This window comes from Paroedura picta, chromosome 4 (genome assembly GCF_049243985.1).
Source record: "Paroedura picta isolate Pp20150507F chromosome 4, Ppicta_v3.0, whole genome shotgun sequence".
Lineage (NCBI taxonomy): Eukaryota > Metazoa > Chordata > Lepidosauria > Squamata > Gekkonidae > Paroedura > Paroedura picta.
The window spans coordinates 141,375,389-141,395,806 of NC_135372.1; the positions used below are offsets into that span (position 1 = coordinate 141,375,389).

Genomic DNA, 20,418 nt, shown 5'->3' on the forward strand with positions numbered 1-20,418 from the left:
ATTTGTGAGAGTCAAAGCTCACTGTCAGCCAACTTGGGGTGACCCCTTTGAGTTTTCAACACGAGAGAGATTCAGAAGTTGTTTGCCATCACCTGCCTCTGCCTTGGACTTCCTCCGTGGTCTCCCATCCAAGTACTAGGCAGGGCTGACTCAGCTTCCAAGATCTGGCAAGATAAGTCTAGCCTGAACCATCCGGGTCACGACAGGTAAGCAAGGGGGTTGCCATCGCCTGCCTCTGTGGAACAACTCGTTGGTGGTCTCTCACCCCAGTACGAACCAGAGCTGACCTTGCTTAGCTTCCAAGAGCTAATGAGATAGGGCTTGGCTGGGCTGTCTTCTACTAAATGACACTGCGTTGTCCTGAATCGGACAACTGGTCTATCGAGGTCAGTATTGTGTATTCCAGGGTTGCCGTCTTAGAGGAAGAGCCGATTTTTTAATACCCCGCTTTTCATTACCTGGAGGAATCCCAAAGTGGCTTACAAACAGCTTTCCCCACCTCTTCACGCAATGGATACCATGTGAGGTAGGTGTTAAGAGAGCTCTGGGAGAACTGCTCTGTGATTACAGCTCTAACAGGACTGCTCTGCGAGAGCAACCCTAAGAGAACTGCGACTAGCCAGTGTCACCCAGCTGGCTGCGTGCGGAGGAATGGTTAATCAAACCTGGTTCTCCATTCTTAACCACTACACCACGCTGGGTATTAGCACTTATACACTCTTTATCACAGAGATTACCAGCCAAGCCTGAATGCCATAGCGATTCTTGCCATCTAGTGGCTCGAATAAAGTGTGTTCTCCCCTACCCATTCAAATGACGCATCCGTTCTCGGAGGCTGGCATGGCACACACCCAGAGACTCTCTGGGTCCCTGTTGTCATTAAGGTTATGGGCCCAGGTAAAATATCAATAGGGTTATGGGCCCAGAGTGAATGTAATAATTTGGTGGTAGATGCTACAAAAGACCTCTGTCTGAGACCCTGAAGAGCTGCTGCCAGTCTGAGTAGTCAGTACTGATTTAATGGTCAGATTCAGTATAAGGCAGCTTCATGTATGTTTTCGTGTATGGTGCTTTCCTTTGTTACAAGGAACCCCTGCTAGTAAAATGAGCCCACAGGATTCAGCTCGAGATCTGGAGTAAGATTACTTTAATAGCAAGTCCAGCAGCATCTTAAAGACCAACAACATTTCCTGGGGATGAGATTTTGAGAGTCCAAGCACCCTACATCCAAAATGAGTAGGAGTGGGGAGCTCTGAGTGTCTATCAAGGGCAAAACATGGGAGGGGTGTGGCAAGAAGTGAGTTGTTTCAGGAGGGTAGCCATGTCAATCCGCTGTCGAAGAGCTAGATTCGAGTCCTTTATCATCTCAGTGACCAAAAGAAATTGAGCATATAATCTTTACAGTGTCATAGTGCCCTTCATCAGGTACAAGTAGAAATAGAGACCCATTCTTACTTGTATCTGACAAAGGGATTGCGTTGGTGCTTGGCTTGTGTGGCTCTTTCTTGCATGCCCAGGGAAATGTGAATCACCACTTTGAGGGCAGGAGGCATGTTTCCTCCAGGTCAACCTGGCCAGGGATTGTTTTTTGGGGGGAGGGCATCATCTGGGCATGGAATTGGGGTCACTGTGGGTGGGCAGGTAATTGTGAGTGTCCTGCATTGTGCAAGGGGTTGGACTGGATGACCCTGGAGCTCCTCCCAACTCTGTGATTCTCAAAAGCTCATGCCCTGCAAATCTTGTTGATTTTTAACACCTACTAGACTCCCAAATGGCTCTTCTGCTGCAGACCAGCACGGGTACCGACCAGAAACCCACACCTATATTTCTACTAGCAAGCAAAAGGCATTTAGTCATAAATTTTCTCTCTGACTCTCTTTGCTGCAGGTAGTGGAAATACCGTCGCTATTGACTTGATCGTCCAGCACGTGCACAGCCAACTAGAAGAGGTGAGGGATCCATTGGGGAGCACCATGTGCTGGGAGACAATTTCAGTGCAGAGTGCATGGGAGGGCCAAATGATAAAAAGGTGCCCTGCTTTTGCATCTGAAGGTGCCTTAAGCTACAGGAAACCCCTTTGCATCCTTCCAGGGAGAGCAACCCTCATTCCATCCAACAGGCCCACATTGGGGCGAAAGGGAGCGTATGTAAAAAGTCAATAAATGAAGGATAAGTCTATCAAAGGCTACTAGCCATGGTGACTGAAAGGAACCTCCAGAGCCAACATCAGGAGAAACCCTTGGCCTCTCTGCCAGAGGAACTGGTTGGCCACTGGGTGAGACAGGAGGCTGGACTAGATGGACCCCTGGGCTGGTCCAGAAGGGCTCTTCTGATGCTCCTATGAAGGCCTAGGTCTATCTACCCTGTTGTTGGCCCTCCAGAGGAACTGGTTGGCCCCTGTGTGAGGCAGGATGCTGGACTAGATGGATCCTCCCTGGTCTGATCCAGCAGGGCTCTTCTGGTGTTCTTATGAAGGCCTCGGCCTCTCTGCCCTGTTGCTGACCCTCCAGAGAACTGGTTGGCGACTGAGTGGGACAGGCGGATGGACTAGATGGACCCCTGGTCTGGTCCAGAAGGGCTCTTCTGATGCTCCTATGAAGGCCTAGGTCTATCTACCCTGTTGTTGGCCCTCCAGAGGAACTGGTTGGCCCCTGTGTGAGGCAGGATGCTGGACTAGATGGACCCTCCCTGTTCTGATCCAGCAAGGCTCTCCTGATGTTCTTAGGAAGGCCTCGGCCTCTCTGCCCTGTTGCTGGCCCTCCAGAGGAACTGGTTGGCCACTGAGTGAGACTAGGTGGACCACTGGTCTGATCCCCGGCCTCTCCAGTCCAATGGACCAGGTCATGGATGTTGTGAAAGACCTCCACCTGAGACCCCAAAGTCTGCCCATCCAAGTAGAAAGTAAATCTAATTAAATCCAATAATCATAATAATATATAATATGTATATAATATTTCCAAATGTAGGTTTGTGGCAATTCTCAAAGCATACTGTAGTCCTGTGGAACTGCAGAAGACTTGAAAGGATACCCTGAGATGGAGTTTGTAGCTTGTGACTCAGGCTGCAGGGCTGAATTGCACTCTCTGAATAAGCTCCTGAGCTTTCTTTTGGTTTCCGTTGTTTTTTTTGTTTTTTTTTTAAGGGCCTGCGAGGCCCCGAGTCAATTTGGGGCCTTCTCCTTCCAGGGAGTCCTGCAAACAGACAGGCCATCCAACAACATGCAAGCTCCCAGCTGCTCAACAGAGTGCTCCTATATCTACATTATAGTAGTCCTTCTGCCAGCATGGTGTAGTGGTTAAGAGCAGTGGTTTCTATAGTGTCAAGCTGGATTTGATTCCCCATTCCTCCGCATGCAGCCAGCTGGGTGACCTTGGGGTAGTCACAGTCCTGTTAGAGTTGTTCTCACAGAGCAGATCTCTCAGATCTCTCAGATCTCTCAGCCCCACCTCCCTCACAGGGGGTCTGTTGTAGGAAGAGGAAGGTGAATGTAAGCCGCTTTGAGACTCCTTCGGGGAATGAAAAGCGGGGTATAAAACCCGACTCGTCTTCTTCTTAACATTGCAATATTCTTAATATTTTGTCCTTAGTGTAAGCTGTAACGAGTTTCATGGGCAGGTTAGTAAATACAATTATAATAATTATAAATAATTATAAATAAATTATAATAATTATAAATAAATTATATTTATGTTTATTTATAAATAAATTATAAATAAATCGGGGGGGAATCCTCTTTCAGGTATTAAAATATTTGGGATATCCCTTTGAAAATATAGTTTCAGCCTTTTCTGCATTCTCATTGCAGAATAAATAAATGAATAAATATGTTTATATTTATAAATAAGTTCCCCTTTTTTTTGGGGGGGAGTTATCCCGTTTTCCTCCCTCTGGCGGATGATTCGATATCACACCGTTTATGTCCAATGTTAAAAAGTGTAATCGGCATGGAGAGAGGCCAATCATAAACCATTGTAAATAGAGAATCAACCACTAGGGGGAGACAAACACGAGCAGAACAGAATGGGGAAAATACCCTGAAGAAACAGGCTCTTACAAAAAAAGGCAAATGAGAATACAGAAAAACCCAAAACCAGAAGAAGCTAAAAAGTAAACTGCTAACCCCCTCCAAGAATTGGGATCCTTTTCTTTTTTTCTTTTTTCTGTTTTGGTCTCCCCTGTTTTGCCTCTTAATGCCTCTTCGTGTTGCCTCCCTTTTTAATGCTGGTTGCACGGGGTCTTTGTGTTGGTCGCGGCAGCGTGAACTCAGTGTCAGGTAAGGGCCGAGCTCTGTCCCCACTTTTCGAGACATCCAAGGCATTTGGAACCACTGGGGCTGCTAAACCAACAAGAAACCTCCTGCTTCTCTTCTAAGTTGTCTTGGAATCCTTGCCACAGCCTTGCGAGGTAGGACAGCGTGACAATGTATCCCCAAGCACACACCCCTTAGAAGCCTGGTTCTGGAATTGCGTCTGGGATAGGGTCGGTCAGGAATTGGGGGCCTTTGTGGGATAAATCCATGAGCAATTCGGCTCCCTTCGTCCAGCCTGCCACGCCCCCCCTCCGATAGGCCACTCCCCCTGTTATCTTTGCAAATACGGGATTAGGACCAGATTCCTGCATTTGCGAAAATGAACCACTCGTTTAGCCATGAGGGCTGGGCTGGGGGGGAGGGCGTGTCAACCTTCCCAGCCCTTGTTTGGCAAAACAAGCGACCCCTTCAAGAGATGGGGGGGTTGATTGAACAAAAGAGCCCCCTTTCAACCTGTTTTGGAAAGTTGAGCCCGCCATGGGCTAGAAATAGATCCCTCTGGGTGTGACTGACTGGTCCCTCCCGGGCCTGAATGGCTTCAAGGCAGCCTCAGACTAGCCAAGCAGCCCACCCATCACCACCCAGAGCCCAAATTGCCTTCACTTGCCTTTGAAACCCGCGATCCCTTTCAAAGCAGCCTCCGTGTTTGAAATGCCTTGCCTGGTCCGTGGCTTTCCGCGCCTCCCGTCTGCTTCCTGTCAGAGCTGCCAGCCAGAAAAAAAAACAATAATTTTTTTCAGAAAGAGTTGATGACATTTTGCCATAACTTTCTTTAGAGACGTCAGCCTCCCTCTCTCTCTCTCTCTCTCTCTCTCTCTCTCTCTCTCTCTCTCTCTCTCTTTTATTTTCTTGCTTTCTTTCCCTTTGGAGGGTTCGGTCGGGGAGCGGGGAAGGGAGGAGCTGCGCGGAAAACGGGTTTGCACAAGTGAGACTTTGGGGGGAAACAATGAAAGGGGAAGGGACTCGCTTCTGCCTGTTAGAATTTTCCACTGCCGGTCAAAGGCAGCCAAAGCGGTAACAGGAAGCCCCAAGGTGGTCGGAGGGTCTGTGGCCTGTTGAGGCCGGAAGCAGAAACGGTGAGAAAAGGGTTCTGTCCACAATTGTGAAGGGCAGTTTTTGTTTCTTTTTGCGAGTGGTTGTCTTCCACCCTCCTTTGAGTAGCCAAGGCTTCAGGCAGCTCACACAGAACGTTTATGGGTAGAAGTATTCGAAATCCTCAAGAAATCTGCCTGGAAAAGACAGAGCTGTTCGGCCCATTAAGAGGGCTCCGGACCCTTTAAGGCGGTGGTCCCCAACCACCGGGCCGCAGCTCCCTCTCCCCGCCCCCCTGCAGTAAAAAACCTCCCAGGCCGCAAGCTTCTGTGGGAGGGGGGGAGAAGCAAGCAGGGCCGCGCACGGGCAATGCGCATGCGCGGCCGGAACCGCGCATGCACAGCACTTTTGCACATGCGTGGAAGTGCCGTGCATGCACGTTTCCGGTCGTGCATGGCACATGCGCGGCCTGGCTGCACACACGCATTGCATGTGCGTGGCCGCGCATGCACAGCATGCGCGGCCAGGCAATCGCCCTCCCTGCTGCCACTGGTCCGCAGCCTGTAAAAGGTTGCAGACCACTGCTTTAAGGGGCATCGTCTGAAGACGGCTTTAAAAGGGGATTGGGCAGTTTCATGGAAGGTACCCTGTTGTTGGCCCTCTGGAGGAACTGGTTGGCCCCTGTGTGAGACAGGAGGCTGGACTAGATGGACCCCTGGTCTGACCCAGCAGGGCTCTTCTGATGTTCTTAGGAAGGCCTCTGCCTCACTGCTCTGTTGTTGGCCCTCCAGAGGAACTGGCTGGCCCTGTGTGAGACAGGAGGCTGGCCTAGGTGGACCCTCACTTGTCTGATCCAGCAGGGCTCTCCTGATGTTCTTAGGAAGGCCTTGGCTTCTGTGCCCTGTTATTGGCCCTCCAGAGGAACCGGTTGTGTGAGACTGGTCTGATCCAGTAGAGCCCTTCTGATGTGCTTCTGAAGGCCTTGGTCTCTCTGCCCTGGTTGGCCACCATATAAGACCATTTACGCACTGGAGGTTTCATGCCAAGCTGCAGGCTGGAGTTTTAATCATGGCAGGTTGCCCCACCTCTTCCTGCACCCACATGAAGGAGCATTTGGCCCGGTTCACCTCATCTGCCCCCGATTTGTGCTCCTGCACCGTAGCTGGGGCAGTGAAGTTCCCAGTGCATAAACGGTCTAAGAGATGATGCTGAACTGGCTGGACCACTGGTCTGAGATCATCTGGGCTCTTCTGATGTCCTTGTCAAGGCCTCAGCCTCTCTGCCCTGTAGTTGGCTGTCCGTGGACTGGGTGGGTCCAGCAGGGCCTTTGAAATTGCCCAAAATAATTGGTTCCATCTCTACAAGTGAGAATTCTGGGTCCCGATAGATTCTTCAGAGCCCTCGCAGGGGTTGGTAGGTCCCGTTTTGTTCAGGACAGCCTTTCTAGGAGGAGAAGAGAAAGGTGACTGGTGAAGATATCCTCATCGGGGCAACGTCAGACGTGTCCAGGGGACCTGTAGCAAGACCCACCAGGTGGTGAATTTCCCCCCTCTACTGTTGATTTGACTGGGGTTGTACAGCGCCCTGTGTCAATCAGAGAAAGAGGCGGGTCCATCTGGATGTCCCACCATAGCTAAGGTTGCCAGCCTCCAGGTGAGGCCTGGGGAACTCTGGAATTGTCAACCCTAGCTAGGACCAAAAGTTCTTGGGCCAGTTGCGGGTTTTCTTTCAATACTCTGATCTCTGGGGATTGTGCTCCAGGGTGGGGGTAGTCAACCTGTGGTCCTCCAGATGTTCATGGACTACAATTCCCATGAGCCCCTGCCAGCATTTGCTGGCAGGGGCTCATGGGAATTGCAGTCCATGAACATCTGGAGGACCACAGGTTGACTACCCCTGCTCCAGGGCATATGTCTTTCTTCCTCTGTGTAACAAAACACCTTCACCTCCTGTTTTTCTTTTCTTTTTTTCATTTTTTTTTTCTTTCCCCCTTGGATATCTTTGTGTGGGGGTCTGTTTCCTGCCTGACCTCATCCCTGACCGACCCCCCGCCCCATTCCCATCCGGTGAACAGAGGAAGCTCCGCTGGGATATGTGAGGAGAAACGGTGATCCCTTTCGGTTTGGTTTGCCTACTAAATCGTGTGAGCTTTTTCGCCAGGTCCGGGGCCCGCATGGCAGGGGGGTCAGCACTAGGGATGCCAGCCTCCAGGTGGGGCCTGGAGAATAGAGGTTTATAAAATTGCTTGTGGGGTGGAGAGGGCTGGCAAGCAGGACTTTTCTCTCCCTCTCCCCAGAAAACTAGAATTGGAGAGCTTCCTAGGAAACCGATGGGCAGTAGGTTCAGGGCAGACAAAAAGAGCATCCGGGGAAGTTGACAGAAAGAGCATCCAGGGAGGTTCAGGATTGACAAAACATTACTAGTTGACACAGAGTGATTAAACTGGGAGTTGCAGCCAGAGGATGTAGGGATGGCCACAGGCATAAACAGCTTTAAAAAGGGACTAGATACATCCATGGAGGATTAGTCTATCTGTGGCTACTCGCCACGGGGACTGAGAGGAACCTCCACATTCAGAGGCAGGCAGGCTCTGGATCCCTGAGCCAGGAGGCAGCATCAGGGGAAAATATCAACCTCTCTGCCCTGTTGTTAGACCTCCAGGGAAACTGTTTGGCCAGCATGTGAGACAGGAGGCTGGGCCAGATGGATTATTGGCCTGATCCAGCAGGGCTTTTCTGATGTTCTCATGAAGGCCTCTGCCTCTCTGCCCTGTGGTTGCCCCTCCAGAGGAACTGGCTGGCCCCTGGGTGAGACAGGAGGCTGGGCTAGATGGACCCCTGGTCTGATCCAGCAGGGCTCTTCTGAGGTTCTTATGAAAGCCTCAACCTCTCTGCCCTGTTGTTGGCCCTCCAGAGGAACATCCTGGTGTCAGACAAGATGCCGGACTAGATGGACCACTGGCCTGATTCAGCAAGACCCTTCTTATGTTCTCAAGTTCCTAATACTTGCTTGAGTCAAAACATTGGAAGCTGGAGAGGACCTGTGGGTGGGTGGGGGGCAGGACCACCTTTCACCTGTCTCCTGCATATACCCGGCCAGTTTGGGAGCTTCTTTCTCACATGTATATGTCTCTGGATGTATTTTTGAGACAAAAGGGGGAGAAAAAGGCATCAACTTTGCCTGGCCCTTGTTTGGGTGGGGAGGAACCTGGAAAATCTGATCTGATTCATTAGAAACCTCCCAGGGCAGAGCAGCCTACACCATGGGCACGGCAGTCAGCATCAAGCAATCCTACGGGAGACCCAGATTCGAATCGAGCTTAGGCCAGTCCCGGCACCAAACCCTCCTCACAGGCTCATTGTAGGGAGACAAGAATGACGTTCCCATCGGACACAAAGGCAGGGCTGAGATGGGGGTAAATAAATAAAGGTATAAGCCGTCTCCACGCCTGCAGGCCACACTCTTGCCCAATCTCAGATCGGCTGAGATAGGGCAAGACCAAAGCGTCAGAGCAGATGAACAGAGGCAGTTCAGAATTGGCTGCCCCCGCCTAGCAACTGTGGACTTCTTGGTGGTCTCCCATCCAACTGCTACTTTGGTCCTGCCCTGCTTAGCTCCCAAGGCTTGATCTGGTTGGGATAGACTAGGGTATCCAGGTCGGGATAGGCCAACAGAGGTAGTCTGCCTTTACCTCTGCGTGGCAACCTCGGTCTCCCTTGGTGATTCCCCAACCAAGTAGTAGCCCTGGCCTCCTTTGCTTACCTTCCAAGATCTTATCCAGATAAGACAGACAATTTAATTCGGGTCCCACCTTCCCAGATGTCACCGACTTCTCCACCCTGCATATAGAATCATAGCATTGCAAGATAGTTTGCATCCCGGCTTTTTTCCTGACGGGCTGCTTTATTAGATGCGGGGACGTGTATGTCTATAATATTTATTGGGAGCTAGCTGCATTTCTAGAGTCGGGTGGCCAATGGGGAAGCCGCATTGATTGTGGGGCGCATGATGGACAGGCAGCGGAACAGACCAGCCCAAAGAGCTTCCGAGGCCCGGATCCAGCTCTGTCCCTCTTCCGTAGGCCTAGTTCTTCCAGGCCAGGTTGTGTGAGCTCCCGGCTAATCCACCTTGTGTTTTGCTTTGCTTTTTTGCGTGTGCGCTTTAACCACCGGCGTAGAATACTAAACTGGCTTTTGTCTTATTAACTTTCCCCGTCTGCTCATCCCGAATGCGTTTCCTTGCACATGCAATTTGGGGCACGTGATGCTCTCCACCCATCCCAACCAACCACACAGACCCCTGGCCAACAAAGGCGCCCTTAGACATCCGGATGCATAGCCGAGGCGTGACTCATCCCACAGCGTTGCGGCCATCGACCTGCACCAGACTAGGGAAGCCGGGGGGGGGGAGGGAAGCACCTGTACTCTTTGATTGAAGGAAGTGAGCAATGTTAGCGAGAGCTCCTCTCCTGCCACCAATTTCCTTCCTTCCTTCCTTCCTTCCTTCCTTCCTTCCTTCCTTCCTTCCTTCCTTCCTTCCTTCCTTCCTTCCTTCCTTCCTTCCTTCCTTCCTTCCTTCCTTCCTTCCTTCCTTCCTTCCTTCCCCCTGAGTCCTATTCTTCTCCTTCCTTCCTTCCTTCCTTCCTTCCTTCCTTCCTTCCTTCCTTCCTTCCTTCCTTCCTTCCTTCCTTCCTTCCTTCCTTCCTTCCCCCTGAGTCCTATTCTTCTCCTTCCTTCCTTCCTTCCTTCCTTCCTTCCTTCCTTCCTTCCTTCCTTCCTTCCTTCCTTCCTTCCTTCCTTCCTTCCTTCCTTCCTTCCTTCCTTCAATTTATTACCCGCCACTCCTGAGCCAGAGCCAGCTCATGGCATGTTACAGATGTCCAATAAAAACCACAGTAAAAAACCCCATTAAAACATGCAGCAAATACAATAATACCCAAACAACATTGGCAGTAAAAATCCAGAAAACTCCTCCATTCCCCCTCCCTTTACCTCCTTCTATGGAGGGATGGAAAGAGGGTCAGATCGTAAGACTAGCTGCTGGCTGACCCGGGGGGGGGGGGGGCAATCTCCCGCACTCCCCCAACCTCAGCCTTAGACCTGGCGGAAGAGATCCATTTTGCTCATCTTTACAGTGTCCCTGGACTCGTGCAGTTTGCTACTGCTCTGGACAGACCGTCTCGGCTATCCGTCTCGGTCTGTTCTCTTCTAAAAAGAGATCTGCCCTGTAATAATCCGCCTTTCAAACCTGCCCTACAAGAGAGACAGAACTCTTCCATTTGGCTTTCGGTCTGATTGGCATAGGCCAGCCTGTGCAGTTCCCAACTTTACGTTTGCTGCTGGATGGGGGGTTGGGGGAGGAATTTGTAGCTTTCTGTCTCATTGAGATTCTTCCCCAGGCTCCAACCCCAAATCCAGATGTGGTATCACCATGTCCTTCAAATTCTTGGCATACGGGCAAAGGTCTGTGTGGTTTGTTTGGATGAGAAATCCACCCCCACCCTGCCCTTGGTGATCTTCAATGACTTTTCCTCGATCGTGGGGGCGGGGGGGACGGGACGGTGGGGTCTCAATGAACTCTTAACCTGGGTTTGATCTGCTTCTGTTTCCCAGGGCTGCCCTGGCTTCTGCCCATCAGTGCCACCCCCTCCCCAAGACCCTCAGTGTGTTGAAGAACACCCCACAGGTCAGGGGTATGCACACCATCATCAGGTGAGTTCTCCACCCCAGAGTGCATTAGGGGAGACCCAACCCGCCTTTTCCCACATTTTCGGTTCCTCTTTGATGGCCTGAACTGGAAAATGATCCTGTTATTAAATAATCGTTAACAGAAGTTTTTAAGTCAGAGAAAGTCTCAGCATCTACCTGTGGTAGGTTTGTGAATTTGCAATCAGGAATAAGGGACCAAGCCCTATGAGGATAGGTTGAGGGACTTGGGAATGTTCAGCCTGGAGAAAAGGAGGTTGAGAGGGGACAGGATAGCCCTCTTTAAGTATTTGAAAGGTTGTCACTTGGAGGAGGGCAGGATGCTGTTTCTGTTGGCTGCAGAGGAGAGGACACGCAGTAATGGGTTTAAACTACAAGTACAATGATATAGGCTAGATATTAGGAAAAAAATGTTCACAGTCAGAGTAGTTCAGCAGTGGAATAGGCTGCCTAAGGAGGTGGTGAGCTCCCCCTCACTGGTAGTCTTCAAGCAAAGGTTGGATACACACTTTTCTTGGATGCTTTAGGATGCTCAGGGCTGATCCTGTATTGAGCAGGGGGTTGGACTAGATGGCCTGTGTGGCCCCTTCCAACTCTATGATTCTGTGATTCTATGATAAGATAATTAAACATCAGGCAAGACGATCTGAGGAAGCTGCCTCCCGGTTCTCTGCTTGGTTTCACTCAGTTCAAACCTCCAAAGGGAAAAAAAATGCATTTCGTCTCCCTTGAGGGGGCCAAAACCAGATCATGCACATGTCTTGTCCCCCCTCTTTATCCCTCTCTAGGAACAAGGAGACCAGCCGTGACGAGTTTATCTTCTATTCCAAACGCTTGATGAGGCTGTTGATTGAGCACGCCTTATCCTTCCTGCCGTTCCAGGTTAGTTCTTTGGAGCAAAGAGGGCTGAGATGAAGATTGTTCTGCCAGGATCTTAATTGGAATTAAAGGAGCCCCCTCTGTTTCTTTGTTGATGGTTTAGCATAAGCAGCTGTAAACCGTCCCCAGGAGACAGAATTGAATGCAGACTTTGCTGTTCGTTATTCCCCCCATCATGGTTTTCGAACTGAATATTTGCTGCAGCTCTTGTCAAATTGTGAGGGGAACAGAGGAGCACAGGACAATTTAAAAAAATGTTTGTCTTGAATCGTGTAATAATTTTAAATGCATTTTTAAATGTTCAGGTGTTGTAATGTTTTTTCAGTTTACTACCAGGAGACCGAAAAAATATTTTAAATGTATTTATTAATTTATTTTGCAATGTATATACCGCCGTTCTCCCAATGGGCTCGTGGTGGTTTACAACAATAAAACATTAAAATACAGTAAAACCCCATGAAATCCTCTCTTACGACAACAAAGGCGGCAGGCGATAAATTTGTTGTTAGGTGCGAAGTCGTGTCCGACCCATTGCGACCCCATGGACAATGATCCTCCAGGCCTTCCTGTCCTCTACCATTCCCCAGAGTCCATTTAAGTTTCCATCGACTGCTTCAGTGACTCCATCCAGCCACCTCATTCTCTGTCGTCCCCTTCTTCTTTTGCCCTCGATCGCTCCCAGCATTAGGCTCTTCTCCAGGGAGTCCTTCCTTCTCATGAGGTGGCCAAAGTATTTGAGTTTCATCTTCAGGATCTGGCCTTCTAAGGAGCAGGCAGGGCTGATCTCCTCTAGGACTGACCGGTTTGTTCGCCTTGCAGTCCAAGAGACTCGCAAGAGTCTTCTCCAGCACCAGAGTTCAAAAGCCTCAATTCTTTGACGCTCGGCCTTCCTTATGGTCCAACTTTCATAGCTATACATTGCAACTGGGAAGACCATAGCCTTGACTAGATGCACTTTCATTGCCCGGGTGATGTCTCTGCTTTTTAGGATGTTGTCTAGATTTGCCATAGCGTCTTTTAATTTCTTTGCTGCAGTCCCCATCTTCAGTGATCTTGGAGCCCAGGAAAATAAAATCTGTCACTACCTCCATTTCTTCCCCCAACTGTCCAAAACTCTATGGACAGGTTCAAAAGGTGGTAAATAAGCCATCTTAATTACTCCTCTCCCTTCTCACATAAAAATATGTGATTCCTGAGTTAGGAGGACCAGTTCCCTTTCTTGAATTTTCAACTATAACTCAAAAAATAGACGGTTCTGCATAAATATACCAACAAAAAAAAGAACCTGTCCCAGGCTATCAAAATCCGCATACAGTATAATATTTATACCATTCGCATCAATAAAATGAAATATTGAATCAAACGTCAAACTGTGTCTTCCCTCTATTTTAATCGTTAATGAAGCTACCAAAACGAACTCTAGATTTGTGCTGTTTTCAGTGTTGCATTTTCGTTAGTGGTGGTTTCCACCTAGAATTGTCAAAATTATCCTTGCAAGTTTCCAGTATTCCAATATTTTTCCTATTCTATATTGCTGCCAATCACGTCTTCTTACTATATATCCAACCCAAAGTTGTAGCATGAATTCTACTCATGTAACACTGGCCTTCAGCTCGCAGGAATGGGAGAGCTTTGTCAAGAGACCGTTCCCCAGGAAGCAAGTTATAGGGATGCTCTGAGAAGCCATCAAGTTTAGCACACAGAGATACATTTCATAAGTGGATGACCTCTTGTGGTTTCCTCTCTCTAGAGTTGCACAGTGCAGACCCCACAAGGCCATGACTACGAAGGGCGAACATACGGTGGGAAGCAAGTAAGTACGGAAGAGGGCAACTGAGGGGATTAGGGGGGTCAGAGCACCTTCCTAAGGAAGAAAACCTGCAATGATAACCAGATTTAAATTAAAAAATAATCAGTTACAATGAATTTATGAGCCTCTTGTGGCGCAGAGTGGTAAGGCAGCAGACATGCATTCTGAAGCTCTGCCCATGTGGCTGGGAGTTCGATCCCAGCAGCCGGCTCAAGGTTGACTCAGCCTTCCATCCTTCCGAGGTCGGTAAAATGAGGACCCAGCTTGCTGGGGGGTAAACGGTAATGACTGGGGAAGGCACTGGCAAACCACCCCGTATTGAGTCTGCCATGAAAACGCTAGAGGGCGTCACCCCAAGGGTCAGACATGACCCGGTGCTTGCACAGGGGATACCTTTACCCTACAATGAATTTACCTCTATATAATACTCAAAGACAGAATCCTGAACAAAATCAGGATGTCCCATTTAAAACAGATGGGCAAATAAATCCATAGAATCTGCTGGCGGACAAAAATGTTTGGCTGATGCATGCCAAACGTCTTGGACCGTCATTTCTAGCACAAAACCCCCAAATTGCACTATTTTTCCAAATTACAAAATCTGCCCCACTTGGTTGCTTGGAAGCGGTCTTTTCTCACCCCAGGTGATCAGGCAAACGGAGTGTTTGCAAGCCCAATTGTAAGGCTGGGGAATGCAGAGACTGGATGAATCCAGACGTCGGCTCTCTAGTCACATGTCTTCTCTTCTAGATTACTGGCGTGTCCATCTTGAGGGCCGGAGAAACCATGGAGCCCGCCCTGAGAGCTGTCTGCAAGGACGTCCGGATCGGCACCATCCTCATCCAGACAAACCGTTACACGGGAGAGCCGGAGGTAGAGGGCATAAGCTAGTGGGGCAGAGATTTTTCTGCCTTTCCAGCTCCACTGCAGTGATCCTCAGGAGGGCAATATTGCCTAGCAGTTAGAGCCTCATTTCCCGATATTTCCCCATAATGGGTGGAGAGAAATAATATTGATAGCTAATTTAAATTAGCTAATTTAACTTAGCTGATTTAAATTAATATTACTGGTTATTGTCTATTTCAAATTGTTGTACACATTGCCAAGGAAACTGTGCCGGGAGGGACGTTCCTACGAATGCAGTCAATCAAATCAGTTTGGGTGTAGTAGCTAAGAGTGGGGACTTCTAATCTGCTGAGCTGGGTTTGATTCCCCGCTCCTCCTCCACATGCAACCAGCTGGGTGACCTTAGGCTCATCACAGTCCTGATAGAGCTGTTCTCACAGAGAGGTAACATCAGGGCTTTCTCTGCCCCACCGACCTTACAGGGTGTCTGTTGTGGGGAGGGGAAATGGAAGGCGATTGGAAGCCGCTTTGAGACTCCTTTGGGTAGAGAAAAGCAGCATATAATAATCAACTCTTTTCCTTAAAGTTAATAAATAAGTTTATTCATTTATTTGCAACGTTTGCAGACCTGCTTTTCCGCCTGAGCATCTCGGAATCTATGTGACGCTGGTGGTCACCCAGTGGCAGTGTGTTCTGCAGGTTAAATTTCATGGTGGGAATGACCAGATTGGCAGCACACTTTCCCCGCTAGCCCTTTTATGAGTTCTCTCCTCTTTCTTGTCCAGCTGCACTACCTGAGGCTCCCGAAAGACATCAGCGAGGACCACGTGATTCTGATGGACTGCACGGTCTCCACGGGAGCAGCGGCCATGATGGCTGTGAGGGTGTTATTGGTAAGGTGGGGGCAGGGGCTAGCTCCTTCCCCTCAGAGCAGGAGTCTTCAACATGGTCCCTGGGTCTGCCACGGCATCCACCAACTTCTTTCCTGGTCCCCATCAAGTGTTTGTAGAAACGGGGAGGGCCCATCTAGGGCTTTTGCCCAGCCAGGTTTTTCACTGGCTGTACAGATTTTGTTTTCAATGTTGGTTTGGCAGCAGCTGCCATTACAGGGTCATCACCGTGTGACTGAAGGGAAGCTGCGGCAGCTATTTTGTGGTTGCCTCTGCCTCCTGTGGTGGCCATTTTGTGGCTGGCTCTGCCTCCTGTGGTGGCCAATTTGTGGCTGGATCTGCCTCCTGTGGTGGCCATTTTGTGTCTGGTGGCCTATGGCGGCTATTTTGTGGCTGGCTCTACCTCCTATGGTGGCCATTTTGTGGCTGGCTCTGCTTCCTGTGGTGGCCATTTTGTGACTGACTCTGCCTCCTATGGTGGCCATTTTGTGGCTGGCTCTGCCTCCCGTGGTGGCCATTTTGTGGCTGGCTTTTACTCTTATGGCAGCCATTTTGTGGCTGTGCCCACCAAATGGTCAGAATTCCAAAGGTGCCCTTCTGTTTGAGAAGTTTGGAGGTGCCTGCCTCAGAGGAAGTGAAGGGATTTCTGGGGTCGTCTACAAACTGGACAGTAGAAGCTAAATGAAAGGTTCCTTCCTTTATGCCAAACAATAACATCAAAAAAGCCCCACTGGGGCAAACCAGCAGTCCATCTAGGGCAGCATCGTGAGGAACTCCGGAGGTCCAACCACAAGGCACAGAGGCATAGATTTCCCCAGCTGGGGGACTGTGGGTAGCCACAATTCTCTTAGAGCTCATAGACCAGTTCTCTTAGGGCTCTCTCAGCCCCTCCTGCCTCACAGAGTGTCGCTTTCGGGAGAGGAAGGGAAAGATGTCCGTAAGCCACTTTGGGTCTCTTTCGGGTAGTATAAAAAACCCGCTCTTCTTCTAGTAACCTACCTTGTGATATAATCCGCCCCAAAATTAGACACTCTTGAGCAGGGCTAGTCAAACTGCGGCCCTCCAGATGTCCATGGACAACAATTCCCAGGAGCCCCTGCCAGCATTCGCTGGCAGGGGCTCCTGGGAATTGTAGTCCATGGACATCTGGAGGGCCGCAGTTTGACTAGCCCTGCTCTTGAGCCTTCTAAAAGCGCTGCGTATCGCTGTTAGGTTTGTCTGTCTGATGAACCATTCGGCATCCTGAGCCCAAGGCTGGTTCAAGGCGCGTCTGTTCCTTCCTCCTCCCTAGGACCACGATGTCCCCGAGGACAAAATCTTCCTCCTGTCCCTGCTGATGGCCGAGATGGGCGTCCACTCCGTGGCCTACGCGTTCCCTCAAGTGAAGATCATCACGACGGCCGTGGACAAGAAAGTGAACCATCTCTTCCGCATCATCCCAGGCATCGGTAGGCTCCTCCCCACACGAACGCACGCAGCTGCCTTCCCCGGAATCAGGCCCAAGGGTTCACCACGGCCAGCATTGCCTGCTCAGGCTGGCAGCTGCTCCTGGTCCTGTTTAATTGGGGCTGCTGGGGATTGAACCTGGGACCTTCTGCATGGCAATCAGGCGTTCTGCAACTGAGCCATGGCCCCTTTCCCGAAAGGCACATGGGGACACGTGAAGCTGCCTCATACTGACTCAGAGTCTGGGTCCGTCAAAGTCAGCATTGTCAGCTCAGGCTGGCAGCCGCTCTCCAGGTCAAGATTTTTAACATCCCCAACCGCCTGGTCCTTTTAACTGGAGAGGCCGGGGATTGAACTGGGGACTCTCTGCATGCCAAGCTGATGTTCTACTACTGAGCCAAGCCCCTCCCCATCACTGTCCAGAAGCCAAGGCTGAGGTCTTTCCTGCCTGTCCCTTTTTACTGGTGATAAATTTATTTATTTAATTTAGCATTTATACCCCGCTCTTCCCCAGAGACTCAGGGCGGGCTTCAGAAAGATTACAAATAAACAAGAGAATTAAATCAATATTAATTAAAAATAATGACGTTATTAAACCAGTTGATTCAAAGCTGGCTCTTTCCCCAAGTGGAGGAAGAAAATTCTCTGCCACTGAGCCATGGCCCCTACCCATTCGGCTGTGATCTCCCTCTCCACATCCCTATTCATCTTGAAATCAGGACATAAGGTCAGCGCCAGTATTATTGGGCTACTGTAGGAGTAAGAAGAAGAGGTGATTTTTACGCCTCACTTTTCACTGCCTAAAGGAGTCTCAAAGCGGCTTACAATCACCTTCCCTTCCTCTCCTCTGCGAGGTAGGTGAGGCCGAGAGAGCTCTGCGAGAACAGCACTATCAGGGCTGTGACTAGCCCAAGGTCACCCAGCTGGCTGCATGTGGAGCATCGGGGAATCAAACCCAGCTCGCCAGATTAGAAGCCACTGCTGTTAACCACAAGCTCAAGGGTTTTGGGCTAAGATTTTTTTTAATTGCTGTTTTAAATGTTTTATACTTACTTTGCATATATGAGCTGCCCCAGACTTATTTTAGGGAGGGGCGGCTAATAAATCTAAGAAATAAATAAGCCAGACTTCTGATGGGTCTCTTGTCCCTTTCCCCCCCCCCCCTCCTGCTGCCACCCCGCTAGGAAATTTCGGAAATCGCTATTTTGGCACGGACGCCCCTCCGGACTGGAGCGACGAGGAAGAGATCCCGGATGCTTAGCTGCCGTCTCTTCCGTCGAGGAGCCACTGTGAAGGAAAGGATGCTTCTGCACCCCCAAGCCCCAAAAGAATCCCCGTTCTCTGATGCACTTGAGGCCTAAGATGTATTTTGTAAGAGAGATGGATCCTCTCCGTCTTCGTATGTGCACACGCGTGTTTCTGAGCCTAGAGCAAATTTATTTTAATTTAAAAGTTTTAATATAACTTATTTTATTAAAAAAATAATAATAAAGTTTCCACGAAGTTTCAAGTACACGGTGTCGGGTGTCGGTGGCTTTCTCCCCCAAAAGCGTTGTTTGCGCTAGTTGGCGTGGGGCTGAAATGGTTTCTTTCATCCTGCTTCTAGCTTTAGGAACAGATTTATATACTTCACGTCTACCCCTTCCTTTCTCCCCCAGTGGGAACGTAAAGGAGCTTGCATTGTTCTCTTCTCCTTTGTTTTTATAGAATCATAGAGTTGGAAGGGACCTGCAGGGTCATCTAGTCCAACCCCCTGTGCAGGGAACTCCCAACAGTATCGCTCATCCACTGTCACCTGCCACCCCCTTGAACCTTCACAGAATCAGTCTCTCTGTCAGATGGCTGTGCAGCCTCTGTTTAAAAATTTCCAAAGATGGAGAACCCACCACCTCCCGAGGAAGCCTGTTCCACTGCGAAACCGCTCTAACTGTCAGGAACTTCTTCCGGATGTTGAGACAGAATTTCCTTTGAATGAATTTCATCCCTTGTTCCTTCCTTCCTTCCTTCCTTCCTTCCTTCCTTCCTTCCTTCCTTCCTTCCTTCCTTCCTTCCTTCCTGAATTCCTTCCTTCCTGAATTCCTTCCTGAATTCCTGAATTCCAATTCTCCTTCCTTCCTTCCTTCCTTCCTTCCTTCCTTCCTTCCTTCCTTCCTTCCTTCCTTCCTTCCTTCCTTCCTTCCTTCCTTCCTTCCTTCCTTCCTTCCTTCCTTCCTTCCTCCCTCCCTCCCTCCCTCCCTCCCTCCCTCCCTCCATTCCTTCCTTCCTTCCTTCCTTCCTCCCACCCTCCCACCCTCCCACCTTCCTTCCTTCCTTCCTTCCTTCCTTCCTTCCTTCCTTCCTTCCTTCCTTCCTTCCTTCCTTCCTTCCTTCCTTCCTTCCTTCCTTCCTTCCAAATATCTCGTCGAGACCAAAACCCTCTTACAAGCAAGCACTGCTGCTAAATATTTAGAAAGTTCTCATGTTACATGCTGGAAGTGACATTTCCATAGCATCCGTGAGGTGGCCTGGGCTTTTCTCCTGCTCCTTATAAGACCCCCACCCTTAACTTCCAATGAATTCGGGGCCAGTACCGCTCTGAGACCAATACCTGAATTGCAGCTAGGTTCAAAGCAGACCTTGCAGAGAAGCTCCGACAGACGTTGATCGAATGATTCATCCGCCACCCCTCCAAGACCCCAATTCCGCACAATAATTGAGATTCTGCCTTAGAACCGAATACCAGAACAGCACCTGAGACATAATCCCCACCTCGGTTGACGATGAATCGAGCTTTTTTGATAACGTTAGTCCAGCTCAAATTTGATTGAAAGGAGACCTCACCACCCCCATACCTAAATTGCTTTACTTGTTCAATTAGTGGTCCATTTTTGCTAGCAGAGTACAGGGCTTTGCAAGCACCGTAAGATTTCATTTTTGCATATTTATGACTAGACCTTTTATGATGCAGTCTTTTGATGGCTTTAATAGTTTATATGAAGCAAGCAGAGTTCATGATAATAACAGTACATTGTCCGCGTTCAGTAAAAAGGGGTGATTTTCTGTCCTGGTTTAATTGCCATTTATAGATGGAGCTGGGGGGGGGGGACGGGACGGGGAGATGGGACGGACTAACTGAATGCTGCTTGGAATAAAAACCACGTCTGCTGCCAGGTGGAAAAGAGGGGAGAGCGATGATAGATGACAGAGATCAGTTCTCCCGGAGAAAATAGTCCCGCTGCCCTTCCGCAGGCTGCAACCCTAAATCTCCAGGGATTTTCCAACCTGGAGTTGGCATCCCCAGCCTGCCAAGCACGGGCTCAATCCCTGGGCCTCAACAGTCCAGAAGAGACGACAATTTCTAGCACCGATTTCCTCCACGGGGCACAGCCCACTACTCCTGGCTGTTGCCGCCTTTCGCCCTTGACATTTAGAACCGACCTGAAAAGGCCACCCCGGAAGGACGGCGTGGGCACAGCCAACGCACTTGACGGCAAAAGGAGAGGTTCGCACCCTAGGCTTGCC

At 49.7% G+C, this 20,418-nt stretch overlaps 1 protein-coding gene across 4 annotated transcripts in view; it reads left to right on the forward strand.

Moving 5' to 3' along the window:
* UCKL1 (uridine-cytidine kinase 1 like 1) overlaps window positions 1-18,430 on the forward strand; it is a 45,526-nt gene extending 27,096 nt beyond the window's left edge. For 3 of the 4 annotated variants that reach the window (XM_077335900.1, XM_077335901.1, XM_077335898.1), the window contains exons 7-15: window positions 1,888-1,949; window positions 7,416-7,435; window positions 10,954-11,052; window positions 11,835-11,928; window positions 13,676-13,738; window positions 14,486-14,608; window positions 15,367-15,474; window positions 16,763-16,919; window positions 18,102-18,430. In XM_077335900.1, the coding sequence (XP_077192015.1) occupies window positions 1,888-1,949; window positions 7,416-7,435; window positions 10,954-11,052; window positions 11,835-11,928; window positions 13,676-13,738; window positions 14,486-14,608; window positions 15,367-15,474; window positions 16,763-16,919; window positions 18,102-18,178 (803 nt within the window). In that variant the 3' untranslated portion in view covers window positions 18,179-18,430. Of the gene's footprint in view, window positions 1-1,887; window positions 1,950-4,256; window positions 4,274-7,415; window positions 7,436-10,953; window positions 11,053-11,834; window positions 11,929-13,675; window positions 13,739-14,485; window positions 14,609-15,366; window positions 15,475-16,762; window positions 16,920-18,101 lie in introns of all 4 variants that reach the window. The other variant, XM_077335899.1, reaches the window with a different exon arrangement.
* The last annotated feature ends 1,988 nt before the right edge of the window (window positions 18,431-20,418 follow it).